The sequence below is a fragment of the Stenella coeruleoalba genome (genome assembly GCF_951394435.1).
Source record: "Stenella coeruleoalba genome assembly, chromosome: 5".
NCBI classification, from domain to species: Eukaryota; Metazoa; Chordata; class Mammalia; order Artiodactyla; family Delphinidae; genus Stenella; species Stenella coeruleoalba.
Window position 1 is genome coordinate 61038240 of NC_137150.1, and position 15958 is coordinate 61054197.

General features: G+C 40.7%; 1 protein-coding gene across 1 annotated transcript in view; it reads right to left on the minus strand.

The window, feature by feature from the left end:
• Nucleotides 1-15958, minus strand: part of MCF2L2 (MCF.2 cell line derived transforming sequence-like 2) — a 219612-nt gene that overhangs the window by 122723 nt on the left and 80931 nt on the right. Inside the window, exons 8-10 of the mRNA XM_079921832.1 lie at nucleotides 5551-5675; nucleotides 4839-4953; nucleotides 4281-4400 (exon numbers count right to left, since the gene is read on the minus strand). Of these exons, the coding sequence (XP_079777958.1) occupies nucleotides 4281-4400; nucleotides 4839-4953; nucleotides 5551-5675 (360 nt within the window). The remainder of the gene's footprint in view (nucleotides 1-4280; nucleotides 4401-4838; nucleotides 4954-5550; nucleotides 5676-15958) is intronic.

Here is a 15958-nt window from a genome sequence, read left to right on the forward strand (position 1 = left end):
GAAACTTGACTAGGGTCACACAGTTGGTAGCTGTTAGAGCCGAGATTTGAATCCAGTTCCTTCTAACTCCAAAGCCTGTGTCTTGCCACCTTCCAGCCTACATGGCTTCCCCACATGTGCTAGAATAATGGCTGCACATGATTATTAACGAAGTCATTATTATTCATGACTATCAAATCCTTCAGCTGCCTGCCAAGAAGTTTACTGTAAAACCTCCAAATTGCATTTTATTTTTCAGTCTATATAGCTTCTGCTCAAGATAATCAGGCAACAAAACCTCCAAAGTAAAAAGAAATAATGAGAAAGAAACGGCTGAAATCAGGTACTCTGATCATAAGCCTGCCTGGCATCTTTCAGATGCTGAAAATTTCAGAAGGCTGGTCAAGTTGCAACATGTAATTCAGAAACCTTTATTGTAATAATAGCTTATTTTCCCCCCAGGACTCTATGGCTATAACAGATGAAGCTGGACATGTTTATTCTGGAAGAAAATGGTGAAGAAGGGGCGATACTGCTATATCAGGGAACCCAGGACAGACCCACAAGTAACGGCATAGGAATGGAATGCATGCGGAAGAGGGTCAGGTGAAACAAGAAAGGCAGAAAGTTAATGGTTGTTGAAACTGAGCTGTAGACACATGGGACTTCCTTGTACTCGTCAATCTACTTTTTTGTGTGCTTGAAAATTTCCATTAAAGAAAAAAGTCATGGGCTTCCCTGGTGGCGCAGTGGTTGGGAGTCCGCCTGCTGAGGCAGGGGACACGGGTTCGTGCCCTGGTCCGGGAAGATCCCACGTGCGGCAGAGCGGCTGGGCCTGTGAGCCATGGCCGCTGAGCCTGCACGTCCGGAGCCTGTGCTCCGCAACAGGAGAGGCCACAGCAGTGAGAGGCCTGCGTACCGCAAAAAAAAAAAAAAAAAAGTCATGCCCCTCCAGCTAGATTACATCCCTAGGAGGTTAATGATCTGGGTTCCATGCCTTCTTGGACACAGTAGTGTAACTGCTGGCCCCTGGCCTTGGAGGGAGATGTCAAGGCTGAGAAACGATTGGGTCTCCCTGTTTTGTCCTGGTCTGCTCCTTGTTGGCCCATCAGCAAAGGTCCCAGCATACCTCACAGCCAAAACCCTATAGCAAATTCTGCTTTTAAAGAAGTACGAGGGGTACTGGAACCATTGTTTCTTAGAATTAGAGATGAGCACTCAAAAGACGATTAATCCTAGGGGTAAGATGGGAATAAAGACACAGACCTACTAGAGCGTGGACTTGAGGATATGGGGAGGGGGAAGGGTAAGCTGGGACAAAGTGAGAGAGAGGCATGGACATATATACACTACCAAACGTAAAATAGATAGCTAGTGGGAAGCAGCCGCATAGCACAGGGAGATCAGCTCGGTGGTTTGTGACCACCTAGAGGGGTGGGATAGGAAGGGTGGGAGGGAGGGAGATGCAAGAGGGAAGAGATATGGGAACATATGTATATGTATAACTGATTCACTTTGTTATAAAGCAGAAACTAATACACCATTGTAAAGCAATTATACTCCAATAAAGATGTTAAAAAAAAAAAGAACCACTGGTCTAAAAGGAGAGACAACACTTAGTATCTCTTTTTTTTTTAACATCTTTATTGGAGTATAAAAAAACAAAAAGACGATTAAACCCTCAAACCAGAAGAGGGTAAAAGAACAGGCTCCACTCTGGTTAGTGAGTTGGCTCAGAGGCTACCATGAGGATGATGCCACTGCACAGAGTAAGGGGGTTGGCAACAATCCAGAAATCAGTGTGTGGCTCTGCTGAAAGGGAAGCTGACCCTGGGTGCTGAGCAAAGGACAAACCTCAAGCAGGTTTTGGTGGCTTCTACCCAAACATTACCTTTTTCCTCTAACACTTTACAGGACAAATGGAAAGATTAGCCAAGCCCATATCACTTGAAGAAACAATGCCGCTTACAAATCTGAGTGAAGACATGTTTAAAAAGTCCCAGTTATGATAAGATAGCTTTATTTGGTTCACCCAAAGGCAGAGGGATAGGTCTACTGCATCCTTTAGCAAATAAGTAAAAAACAGGGTAAGCAAGGCACAGGATGGGTAAAACCAATCTTTCTGGGCTCCGGGTTGTAGGTTAGCCCAACTGTTCAGGAATGTTGCCCGTGAAAGATGCCCCATGACCATAGGTTTTGCCCCTACCTCTGGTCAGTGATTTTTGAAGTATGTACCAAAGATCACAAGTCCAAGGAGGTGGGCAGAAGAGAGGATGTGAATGCAGTCATGCAGATCCACCCCCAGTATTTAAAACCCGACCCAGAGCACCATCCAATGGCTTCCAGTTCCACTGAGAATAAAATCCAGTCCTCATCACCATTGCTCCCACCTGTGTTCTCCTGTCTCATTATGTTCCAGCCACATTCCTTGGGCCCCCAGCCTCGTTCCCACCTCAAGACCTTTGTACTTGCAGCTCCTCTGCTAAATCTTTGCATGGCTATACAGATCTCAGATCAAAGGTCTGAGAGGCCTTTCCTGACTACTAAAGTAGCAACCCCCCCAGTCACTTTCTATCATGTCCTGTTACTTTCTTCATCCCACTTGTCACTCTCTGATATGATTATTTATTTGATTACTTTTCACTTGTCTGTCTCTCCCCAGTAGAATGTAACCCTCATGAAAGCAGAGTCTTGACTGTCTGGTTTGCCACTATAGCCACAGAATCTAAGACAAGGAATACCTGGTGATGAATGAGTATCTTCCTGGTAGGTCAGTAGCTACCTTGGTGATATACCTTCCTGGTAGGTCAGTAGCTACCTTGGTGAGATATATGTATACGACACCATATTTTTTAAACCAAAAATAAAGGTACTGGGCTTGATGAGGCATTGTCCCTAAAATATGAATGTATGTAAATGAAAATACACAGCATCTACATTTAATAAGGAGTTCACTTGAAAAAAACTAAAATTGCATAGAACTGGGACTATCTTGGAGCCTCTGAGACATATAATTATCAGATACATGAAGTTCAATTTTTTTCATTGTTTAATAAACATTTCTCATGCCTTGAGCACTAAAGCATTTAGTTGTCAACGATCATCAATAAGAGGAGTGCTCACCAGGTAAGAATGGGATCGCTGAGTGAGAGTCTGGGTGCACAGGTGGGTCTATGGGTTCATGCATGTGCAAAAGCACGTCCAGCTCAGAATTCACAACTGACAGCTCTTAAAGCCAGAGTGGCCTTGGTTTACGTTTGTTACTATTCTCTGGGGAAGTATGTCTCTAACAATAATGTGAGTGTCAAAAGCCTAACTTTAATGTGTGTGTCAAATGCCTGGGGATCTTATTAAAATGCAGATTCTGATTCTGAGGTGGGGCCTGAGATTTACCCATATTTCTAATAAGTTCTCACTCAGGTGACAGCTTCTGGCCAGAGGATCACATGTTGAGAAGCAAATTTCTAGTACTACAAAATTACCATCTACCATAATCTAGAGGAAAGACACCTCTAGCTTAGATCAGAACGGAAGTGGTAACCATAGAAGACTTAGTTCCCAAGAGACAAAAATATAGAGAACCCAATTAAAGAAAAGCAGAAAGGAACTTCTCTGGAAAGATGACTGGGCTTTCTTAAATTCATAATAAGCCAAATTTGTAAGGACGTAAGATAGACTCACTCCTAAGTGCTGATTTGTGTTCAGATCTGGGAAACTGTTTAACTCTGGTATGAGAATCTGAAACATATATTCCTTTCAAGTTCCTTTACAAGTTTGATATTTCCAACTCTTTGAGCATGAGAAAGCTTTGCCAACTCTCTGTAGCAACAGAACTAACGTGGACCAATTTCCCCCTTTTCCCCATCTTGCCTATTATAAAACTAGTTATTTTTCTCTGGTTTGCCCTTTAAAAGTTTCCCCTCCTTACCACCAACTCCTGCCCCAACCTCTGGCCCAGTGGGTAACATACCCAGTGTGATCTTCCTTCCTGTTTTTCCCCCACTAGTCTGTCACCTCATGAATGGGCAGGGCCACCTGGAACTCTCACCCCACCGAAGCCTCCAGCCTCAACTGGGCACTCTGGCAGCCTTAACAGAACTCTCACTGCCCTCATCATTCCTCATAGTTGTTAATGTGCATATCTCCCTGGAGACCTGGGGTGAGCCTCAGGTCACTGAAAAGGCAGGATTTGGGCATTCCTGTGTCTTTTGGCAACCTTCTAGCAATAATGAGTGGCCATGATCTGTCACCATCCACAGTGACCCTCTTCCTGGTCCACAAAAATGGCAAAAAAAACAAACCTGGCCTTTTCCTTCCAGCTTTTTGTATTCCTTAAGAAGTTGCTCCACACGCATCGCACTGTCTCCGATGTCTGTAAACTCTGCTTGCTCTGCCAACACGTTGTCCAGGGCAAGCTTAACCTACAAGACACATTAGAAAAGCCCAGACATAAGCCAATGGACACCCATGTGGAGGTATAGGTTTGTTATACTCTAGACAACTTGAAAATCCAAAAAGGATTCAGGACATATGTGTATCTATATAGATTTTTTTTTTTCTACAGCTCATCAGCTTTCAGATTAAGCTGAGGGTGCTGAGACACATGTGGATGGAATATTAAAGCTTCACTGAATCAAAAAGGAAGGTAAACCATCCCTGAAATACCATGTATGCCAACAGGAAAATGGGATTCTAGTACATTGCTAACCCACTGAAAAGGTGAGAAGAAGAATCAAAGATATAAGGAGGGGACTGGATTAGGGAGGGGAGGGAAGCCCGATGCCCAGAGTTCAAGGGCGAAGAGAGAACCAGAAGTCACTGAAACATAATGGAAGTTTTATTAAACAAGAAAATAATACCTCACAAAAATTGTGTTCAAAGTGCCGCAGTTGTAGGCATTGATTAAGCTTCAGGTGATGCGCAGACCAGAACTGACTAAAGGCTCTTTCTGTTTCATTCAACTGAACTAATAACCTGTCAAGAAAGAACAAGAAAGGACATGCAGTCAGCATTCATTTCCACAGGCTCATGGAGATAACACCCGTGTTTTTAGTCAGTGTTACTAATTGGGATAATCTCCTTATTATGAAGTCTGTGTCACCTATGACTTTCTCCTAGTTCAGCTAGTTTCCACATTTCCCATTTTTTCATCAGGACACCCTCAGGACTAGGCAGAAACTTCACTTCAGATGCAGCTGCTACGCTTTAAAATGTACCCCGGGTAACCTTACCTTTCTCTCTATTTCTTTCCACCTAAGAAGACAGGTGTGCAAAGCACAGCACCCAACCAAACTGTTATTTGGCAATGAAGTTCAGTAAATACTACCATCTTCCTTGATATCCTGGGATGAAAGCAGACCATAGGAAGAGGGAATGGCATTCTCATAAAAAGATCTCTGTAGATGGATGCCAGAAGGATACCATGGTTTTTCCTTCGTTGTCTCAAATATTCTTCTTTCGTGACCCCATCAAGACCCATAAGCAGCTGTTCCAATCTGTTCTTGGTTGTTTCAGATCATCTGGTTCTATGTATTCTCTCCTGAAAAAGCAGATTCCACCCCTCTCACTCACCTTTCCATGGTAGCTACATTCTCAGCTTCATTGAGACTGAGTTTGCTGGTGGGACTTTTGGTTGCTTGTCCTTGAATACATGACAGCAATGTGGTCCCTTGCTTTCCAAGTAATTTTAGCTCATCCTAGAGAAAGGAAAATACAGTCTCTCTTAGGAGGAATTAAAAGCAAATTCTAGGTAGATTTGAGGTGAGGAAAATGGTAGCTCGGTATATTTTTATTATATAGCAAATTAAATGCTAAAGAAGTCAAGCTATAGCTTTTTAAATTGATTAGCTTATTCCTAAATAGGTAATACATGCACAATACAAAATTCAAAATATACAAAAGGGTACATATTGAAAACATCAAGTCTGTGTCCACAGCCCATTCACTTTCCCATTCCAAAAGCAACAACTGTTAAGTTTTTGTGTGTATCTCAAGTTGTTGTAAATTAAAAACAATTAGTTAATAAAATCTGGTTTTAATCCAAGATAGTGACCAGAAACAAGAAAATGACAGATATCAAAAGTTAAGTGCTGGAAAACGCCATGCAATAATAATGTAATCACTGCTAGTTGACCATAAAAAAAAAACTTCATCTGGTCTCATCAATAAACAGCTGCCAGTCCTGCCCCCAGAGTGTGGCCTTGTTCAGTTATCAAAGTTCAGCAGAGATGGGTAGCAATTTCAGTTTGACAGGGAAAGATTCATATTTCCAAGGCAAGTCTATTCTCCTCTTTTTACATAGGGACTTAGGGCACTGCAACTGGGGAAGATGTCAGCCTCTCTCTTTCCAAATCCAGTGGCTCTAGTCCTCTACTCACATAATACAGGTGGTCTCTCAATGCCCTGAGCATTAAGCATAAGGGTAGCCAAAAGGGGTGGAGCCTCGCCTAGAATTTTGCTGCTGAGAGTTTTGGGTTTTGTTCCTGGGTCACTCAGGATGCTCGTTTGGTATGCCCTGAAGGTAAGAATAGTTACAAAACAATCTCCTCCATGCACATGAACACTAAATCTCTTCCTCCAGTCCCAGCCATCTCCAGCCTCACTGATGCAGAACTCATTCCCTGTGGGAGGAGTTTTATACTCTCCACTCCAGTCACACAGAAATCCAGGCCCTCTCAACCTTACGCCTTTGTTCCTCGTCTCCCATCCCACTCCAGTATTCACCCCTTTGAAGGCTTCCATTACCTATACCCAGCCTCAAACTTGTCCCAAGATCTGGCTGATGATAGATTTGACTCCTCTGATCAAAATTCTTTGGACAGCCCCTGTGGCTCTGTCCTCTCCAGGTAATGCCCCAAGTCGGCCACTTGACTGGTATTCCTGCCTGGTAACTGGACATATCCCTTCTTCTCCACTCTCAGGTATCAGCCCTCATTTCTTATCTCATCAGTGCTCGTTAAATATTTGTAGGTTGGATGAATTAAAAATGGTCTAAAGGAAATTACATTGCAGATGGATAAAGACAAGTAAGATATGGTGGGGGAGAAAAAAGCACTCATTAGTAAGTGCTCTTAGCTGTTCCCTTCTCTCCTTCCCATGAAAAAGGGTCTTGGCTTTTCTACTCAGTTTCTTAACTGCTTCTAAGCTTCCGGCATTCCAGCAGTATTGTGGCATTAGCCACTATCTTATTTATATATATTTATACACACACTCACACACATACAGGATGTGCGATACAGAATTGGGAGGAAAGATGGAGGAACCAAACAAGAAGCAGCATATTGCTAGGGCAAGAAGGAGACATTGGAAAGGGAAACTTGTAAGAGAGATACAGCCAAAAAGCTGCAGAATGTGAGGAAAGTATATGAGAGTGAAAAGATGAATCTTAGTAAGTGATGTCATACACTGTGTATTTCCTTTACATGGTTAAAAATACAAGGAAAGGGACTTCCCTGGTGGTCCAGTGGTTAAGACTCCATGCTCCCAATGCAGGGGGCACAGGTTCGATCCCTGGCTGGGGAACTAAGATACTGCATGCTGCACAGCATGGCCAAAAATAAATTTTAAAAAATACATGGAAAAATTGTAACCTGGTTACACTTTGGGACCAGACCACATGGTCAGCTTCAGTAGGGTTACCAAAATCTGCCATAAACACAGAGGGAAAGAATAAGTAACTATGGTACTTGGACAGCATAAAGGTAAGTTGCCTAACCCCCAAATGGAGTTTGTGAAATGCTGAAACAGTCCTGAGGCCAACTGTGGTCCAGGTGTTAACCCTTTAGTGGGTTAAAGGGTTGCCAGAATCATGAGGAGGTCTTGTGGGTCCTACGAAATGGGCCAGGGAGGTAGAATGAAGCTCTCAAGGGATATAAATCTTTAATTCTTTTAACAACTGGTAGGGCTGTCCGAGTATGTACTCAACATTATGGTTCCATCATTATGGAAACAAGCAGTTGGTCAGAAGAAGACCTACTTAGCAAGGCACTGGGGACTACTTCAGTGTCAAAAGAATTTAAATTTTCTGGGAGGAATTCTTTTCTGTGACAAGGGTAAGCATGAATGTAGACACATATTCATTCATTTAAAATGTATTTACTATAAAGAACTATTTTTACATGCCAGGCCCTGTGCTCGGTTGTGTCATGGGCTGGGTGTGGAGGTAAGGTGGGAAGTAAAACAATCAGTGAGAGCCTAGGGAATACATGAATGCTTTATACTCCTTATTCCACTTTTAATACTTACCCGCTATCTGCCATTAAAAGTTAGCTCTACTATCTTGTGTTGTCTATAATGTTGACTAATGAATTCCAGAATCTGGCCTTTAAAATGCAAATCTTCACAATTTAGAGAAAAAAGTCCTTGAAAGAGATGAGACATCCCCTTTCCTCAGTAACTGCTGAGAGAGATCTCCCTGTGATATAAAACTAGATCAAAACACTGATTATTAGGGTATTAACATCAAAATACCCTATGGTATTTTGTATCTATTGAAATACCTATTGGTATTCATAAGAATTCCAATTCTGTCTTCCTGTGCAAAAATTAGACCTCTCTGCCTACCTCTTTCTAACTTATGTAGAGTTACTGCAAGTAGAGTTTGAACAAAGGGTCTTTAAAAACTCTTAAAACTATAAAATTATTGCTAGGGCCTATGAAAATACCTTGTAATTCTTTTTAAAAGCAAAATTTTTTTTAAAAAAAGCTTTTTTTTTTTTTTTTGGGAGTTTGTGCTGAGTCTGTCATACTCATTTATATGACCGTTGGGTCCCTATTGGCATTTACTGCCCATGCTTGAAACTCCCCAGTGTCCCTGTCTTGGTCACGAACCCTAATTCTGTTGACCTAGAAAGTTCTTTGTGGGAGCTTTCTAGCAGGCCTCTCCCCCAGTGTCCCCACCCTCCAGCCCCTATGTCCTAGTGCTTTTTCTATAATGCAGAACTCCTTGTTGTGCAGACCTGATTGCTCCTCGTTGCTCCAGGATCCGTTCGATCCAGTTCCCAGGAAAGCGTGTCTGCAGGGCCCTCTGCGGTCTGCAGTCCTGCCCCCAACCAGGCACCCAGCACCTCAGGTGCTGCAGAGAACTTGCTGGGGTCCCCCGTGCCTTGGCAGAGACAGCTCTCTGCCAGATGCCCTTCCTTCGTCTCCCCGTGTCCTGACCCCTCCTTCCTCTGAAACCTTCAACCTTCCCTCCCGCAGAGTTACTTGCTCAGCTCTGTGCTTCCACAGCGCTTGCCCTGTGGAATTTGAATTCCCTCCACAGCCGTCTTGCTAGGTTGGGAGCAGCTGATTCCCCTTCATCTTTTTCTTCCTTCCCTCAGCCCCACAGCAGGGACACTCTTGGGCACCGTGCAAATTTAATCTTCAATTTCTAGTTGTTATGACATTGTTGCTGTCAGGATACCACCTACGTTCACAGTAGGATGGGTAAATGTGTGGGGGACGACTGTAAATACAGATTCTTTGTAAATCCAGGTTCTTAATTCTTCCCCCTTTTAATATTTTTTCCCCTTAAATCACGTGTCCTTTTTGCTGCTCCAGCTCTATAATTGGACTGTCACCTGGGGAGCCTGAGGCAGCAGAATATCAAAGAGGGTAGACACTAAATTTTTAATGTAAATGTCAACCAGGATACCTACTACCTGTGCAAAGGGAGGCCCAGATTCAGGCTCAAAGCCTATTGCCAGATACTTGGTTTCCCTGCTTGCGTCTCTTCTGTCTGCCGATGTGCACTTGACTCCTATTAACTTTAACAGGAATTATGTGTGTTCCCTGAGGGGCGAGCATAGCTTTTTTTTTTTTACATCTTTATTGGAGTATAATTGCTTTAAAATGGTGTGTTAGTTTCTGCTTTATAACAAAGTGAATCAGTTATACATATACATATGTTCCCATATCTCTTCCCTCTTGCGTCTCCCTCCCTCCCACCCTCCCTATCCCACCCCTCCAGGCAGTCACAAAGCACCGAGCTGACCTCCCGGTGCTATGCGGCTGCTTCCCACTAGCTATCTACCTTATGTTTGGTAGTGTATACATGTCTATGCCTCTCTCTCACTTTGTCACAGCTTACCCTTCCCTCTCCCCACATCCTCAAGTCCATTCTCTAGTAGGTCTGTGTCTTTATTCCTGTCTTACCCCTAGGTTCTTCATGACATTTTTTTCCCCTTAAATTCCATATATATGTGTTAGTATACGGTATTTGTCTTTCTCTTTCTGACTTACTTCACTCTGTAGGACAGACTCTAGGTCTATCCACCTCATTACAAATAGCTCAATTTCGTTTCTTTTTATGGCTGAGTAATATTCCATTGTATATATGTGCCACATCTTCTTTATCCATTCATCCGATGATGGACACTTAGGTTGTTTCCATCTCTGGGCTATTGTAAATAGAGCTGCAATGAACATTGTGGTACATGACTCTTTTGGAATTATGGTTTTCTCAGGGTATATGCCCAGTAGTGGGATTGCTGGGTCATATGGTAGTTCTATTTGTAGTTTTTTAAGGAACCTCCATACTGTTCTCCATAGTGGCTGTACCAATTCACATTCCCACCAGCAGTGCAAGAGTGTTCCCTTTTCTCCACACCCTCTCCAGCATTTATTGTTTCTAGATTTTTTGATGATGGCCATTCTGACTGGTGTGAGATGATATCTCATTGTAGTTTTGATTTGCATTTATCTAATGATTAATGATGTTGAGCGTTCTTTCATGTGTTTGTTGGCAGTCTGTATATCTTCTTTGGAGAAATGTCTATTTAGGTCTTCTGCCCATTTTTGGATTGGGTTGTTTGTTTTTTTGTTATTGAGCTGCATGAGCTGCTTATAAATTTTGGAGATTAATCCTTTGTCGGTTGCTTCATTTGCAAATATTTTCTCCCATTCTGAGGGTTGTCTTTTGGTCTTGTTTATGGTTTCCTTTGCTGTGCAAAAGCTTTGAAGTTTCATTAGGTCCCATTTGTTTATTTTTGTTTTTATTTCCATTTCTCTAGGAAGTGGGTCAAAAAGGATCTTGCTGTGATTTATGTCATAGAGTGTTCTGCCTATGTTTTCCTCTAAGAGTTTCATAGTTTCTGGCCTTACATTTAGGTCTTTAATCCATTTTGAGTTTATTTTTGTGTATGGTGTTAGGGAGTGATCTAATCTCATACTTTTACATGTACCTGTCCAGTTTTCCCAGCACCACTTATTGAAGAGGCTGTCCTTTCTCCACTGTACATTCCTGCCTCCTTTATCAAAGATAAGGTGACCATATGTGCGTGGGTTTATCTCTGGGCTTTCTATCCTGTTCCATTGATCTATCTTTCTGTTTTTGTGCCGGTACCATACTGTCTTGATTACTGTAGCTTTGTAGTATAGTCTGAAGTCAGGGAGCCTGATTCCTCCAGCTCCGTTTTTCATTCTCAAGATTGCTTTGGCTATTTGGGGTCTTTTGTGTTTCCATACAAATTGTAAACTTTTTTGTTCTAATTCTGTGAAGAATGCCTCTGGTAATTTGATAGGGATTACAATGAATCTGTAGATTGCTTTGGGTAGTATAGTCATTTTCACAATGTTGATTCTTCCAATCCAAGAACATGGTATATTTCTCCATCTGTTTATGTCATCTTTGATTTCTTTCATCAGCGTTTTATAGTTTTCTGAGTACAGGTCTTTTGCCTCCTTAGGTTAGTATATTCCTAGGTATTTATTCTTTTTGTTGCAATGGTAAATGGGAGTGCTCCCTTAATTTCTCTTTCTGATTTTTCATTGTTACTGTATAGGAATGCCAGAGATTTCTGTGCATTAATTTTGTATCTTGCAACCTTACCAAATTTATTCATTAGTTCTAGTAGTTTTCTGGTGACATCTTTAGGATTTTCTATGTATAGTCTCATGTCACCTGCAAACGGTGACAGTTTTACTTCTTTTTTTCCAACTTGTATTCCTTTTATTTCTTTTTCTTCTGATTGCTGTGGCTAGGACTTCCAAAACTATGTTGAATAAGAGTGGCAAGAGTGGACATCCTTGTCTTGTTCCTGATCTTAGTGGAAATGCTTTCAGTTTTTCACCACTGAGAATGATGTTTGCTGTGGGTTTGTCATATATGGCCTTTCTTATGTTGAGGTAGGTTCCCTCTATGCCCATTTTCTGCAGAGTTTTTATCATAAATGGGTGTTGAATTTTGTCAGAAGCTTTTTCTGCATCTATTGAAATGATCATATGGTTTTTATTCCTTAATTTGTTAACATGGTGTATCACATTGATTGATTTGCATATACTGAAGAATCCTTGCATTCCTGGGATAAATCCCACTTGATCATGGTGTATGATCCTTTTAATGTGTTGTTGGATTCTGTTTGCTAGTATTTTGGTGAGGATTTTTGCATCTATGTTCAACAGTGATATTGGTCTGTAATTTTCTTTTTTTGTGATATCTTTGTCTGGTTTTGGTATCAGGGTGATGCTGGCCCGTATAACAGATTTGGGAGTGTTCCTCCCTCTGCAATTTTTTGCAAGAGTTTGAGAAGGATAGGTGTTAGCTCTTCTCTTGAATGTTTGATAGAATTTGCCTGTGAAGCCACCTGGTCCTGGACTTTTGTTTGGTTGAAGATTTTTAATTACAGTTTCAATTTCATTACTTATGATGGGTTTGTTTATAGTTTCTAATTCTTCCTGGTTCAGTCTTGGAAAATTGTACCTTTCCAAGAATTTGTCCATTTCTTCAAGGTTGTCCATTTTATTGGCATATTGTTGTTTGTAGTAGTCTTTTATAATACTTTGTATTCCTGTTTTGTCAGTTATGATTTCTCCTTTTTCGTTTCTAATTTTATTGAGTTGTGTCTTCTCCCTTTTTTTCTCGATGAGTCTGGCTAAAGGTTTATCAATTTCGTTTATGTTCTCAAAGAACCAACTTTTAGTTTTATTGATTTTTGCTATTGTTTTCTTTGCTTCTATTTTATTTATTTCTGCTCTGATTTTTACGATTTCTTTCCTTCTAAGGACTTTGGGTTTTCTTTGCTCTTCTTTCTCTAGTTGTTTTAAGTGTAGGATTAGGTTGTTTATTTGAGATTTTTCTTGTTTCTTGAGGTGAGATTTTATTGCTGTAAAATTCCCTCTTAGAACTGCTTTTGCTGAGTCCCATAGGTTTTGGGTCATCGTGTTTTCATTGTCATTTGTTTCTATGTATTTTTTAATTTCCTCTTTGATTTCTTCAGTGGTCTCTTGGTTATTCAGTAGTGCACTGTTTTGCCTCCATGTATTTGTGTTTTTTGCAGTTTTTTTCCTGTAACTGATGTCTAATCTCATATCGTTGTGGTCAGAAAAGATGCTTGATACGATTTCAATTTTCTTAAATTTTCTGAGGCTTGATTTGTTACCCAAGATGTGAGAATGTTCCATGTGCACTTGAGAAGAAAGTGTGTTCTGCCACTTTTGGGTGGAATGTCCTATAAATATCAATTAAGTCTATCTGATCTATTGTGTCATTTAAAGCTTGTGTTTCCTTATTTATTTTCTGTTTGATCTGTCCATTGGTGTAAGTGGGGTGTTAAAGTCTCCTACTATTATTGTGTTACTGTCAATTTCCCCTTTTTTGATGGTAAACATTTGCCTTATGTATTGAGGTGCTCTCATGTTGGGTGCATAAATATTTATAATTGTTATATCTTCTTCTTGGATTGATCCCTTGATCATTATGTCATGTCCTTCCTTATCTCTTTTAACAGTCTTTTTTTTTAAAGTCTATTTTATCTGATACGAGTATTGCTACTCCAGCTTTCTTTTGATTTCCATTTGCATGGAGTATCTTTTTCCATCCCTTCACTTTCCGTCTGTATGTGTCCCTTGGTCTGAAGTGGGTCTCTACAAGAGACAGCATATATATGGGTCTTGCTTCTGTATCCATTCAGCCAGTGTGTGTCTTTTGGTTGGAGCATTTAATCCATTTACATTCAAGGTTATTATTGATATGTATGTTCCTATTACCGTTTTCTTAATTGTTTTGGGTTTGCTTTTGTGGGTTTTTTTCTTCTCTTGTGTTTCCTGCCTAAAGAAGTTCCTTTAGCATTTGTTGTAAAGTTGGTTTGGTGGTGCTGAATTCTCTTAGCTTTTGCTTGTCTGTAAAGCTTTTGATTTCTCCATCAAATCTGAATGGGATCCTTGCTGGGTAGAGTAATCTTGGTTATGGATTTTTCTATTTCATCACTTTAAGTATATCGTGACACTTCCTTCTGGCCTGCAGAGTTTCTGCTGAAAAATCAGCTGATAACCTTATGGGGATTCCTTTGTATGTTATTTTTTGCTTTTCCCTTGCTACTTTTAGTATTTTTTCTTTGAATTTAATTTTTGTTAGTTTGATTAATAGGTCTTGGTGTGTTTCTCCTAGGGTTTATCCTGTATGGGACTGGTTGAGTGCAGAGGCAACTATGTGCTTATGTGAACCTAAAATAAGGGCTCTCAAAGATCCCCTAGAGAAAGGAAGTCAAGAAGTCAAACCAAGTCTCTTAATGCTGTGCTGTTCAGACAAAAACTCTCTGGGCTGGGAGGAAGCCTTAAATCATACACTGTAACTTGTATAGATATTTAAATAGATTTAAAAGTTCACTGTTCTGAGGATGAATCTTACACTATTTTTTCACTTGGAAAAGATGCTTTCCAAATGAAAAAAAAAATATTCAACTAGTTATAGAAACTTTGGTTTTAAAAGATAGGAAAATACTCAAATAAAAATAAAATTATGTAAAATAATCACAAAAACTAAGTTATTCATAAAAGTTTAAATAGTATTCCTTTTTTGTAATATAAACTCTTTCTCTCTCTAAAGCTTTTTTGGATGGGAAAAAGGAAAAATCTAAACCTAGTTTAATGATTTTGGAATTTTTGCTTCTAATTTATAAGATATGAAACAAAGAAGTCAAACTTGACTTACACACATAGTGTTTTAATTCCAAGAACAGCTGGCCACCATGAACCAGAAAATGACCTTACTCCATCTTGGAGACTGGTTCTTTCCTTCCCTTTCCCTTTGTGGAACTCTTGGTCTATGTAGAGATGACAGAACATCCACTCATCTGCCTTCCCTGGGAACCCTCACTGCACATACAGCAGGATCTGACTGGCTGATTTCATCCCTCAGATATGTGTCCTCATCTAAAATCCAATTTGTTTTCACCTTTTCCCCAGAGGCCTCCATGATTGGCCACATTGTCATCTTGATGTTTCTGCTCTGCAACCTCTCCCAACCCTTCTTGGAATGAGGCACAGAACACCCTTGCTCATGAGCCCAGGCTGGAGCTCTGATGCTCAACATCACACCTATATACTAACTGACTGCTCTGTAGGCTCCTGTGGTCTGTGACCTGTGGGCGTGGATCACCAGCCCTTTCCTAGCAGTCTTCACAGAGGCACCCTCGACCCAGCCTTCCACACCCCATGCCGTCTCTTCCAAGAAACATGGGAGGTGAACTTGGCCCATTTGTTTGGCAAAGAAAATGGTCATGCTTCTCAGAGGCATTTCCTGGGAAAATTCCAGGATGCTTTCAGGCTTCTACAGTTTCAAACCAGATCTTTTGGTTACTCAGAGTAATTTTGAGAATACATTTTGAATTCTTTTTGGTAACCAAGACCCTTAAAGATAGAATTAAACAGTGCTCCCTGACACATGGAAGAATTAATTTGCCTCAACTACTAGACTCTGACTCCCCTAACTAAACTATGAGTTCCTTGAGTTTGCATTTTGTTTGTTGTTTTCTTGGCATGTGGTGGTGGGTCGTCAATACATGCTGAATAAATAAAAAATCAATCACCTAGCAAAGCAAAGTTTTTGCAAATTTTGGGTCACAGATAAAAGAGTTTAGCTCTTCTTAAGCTCAACACAGCAAGTATACATGCAATGCTACGATGTATCAACCTTCCAATCCTTGATTTGCTGCCCTGTTGAGTTCTGGTCTCCTGCTAAATAATAGACTTGGTCTGTTTCTGGAGACAGAAAGTGGCTGAC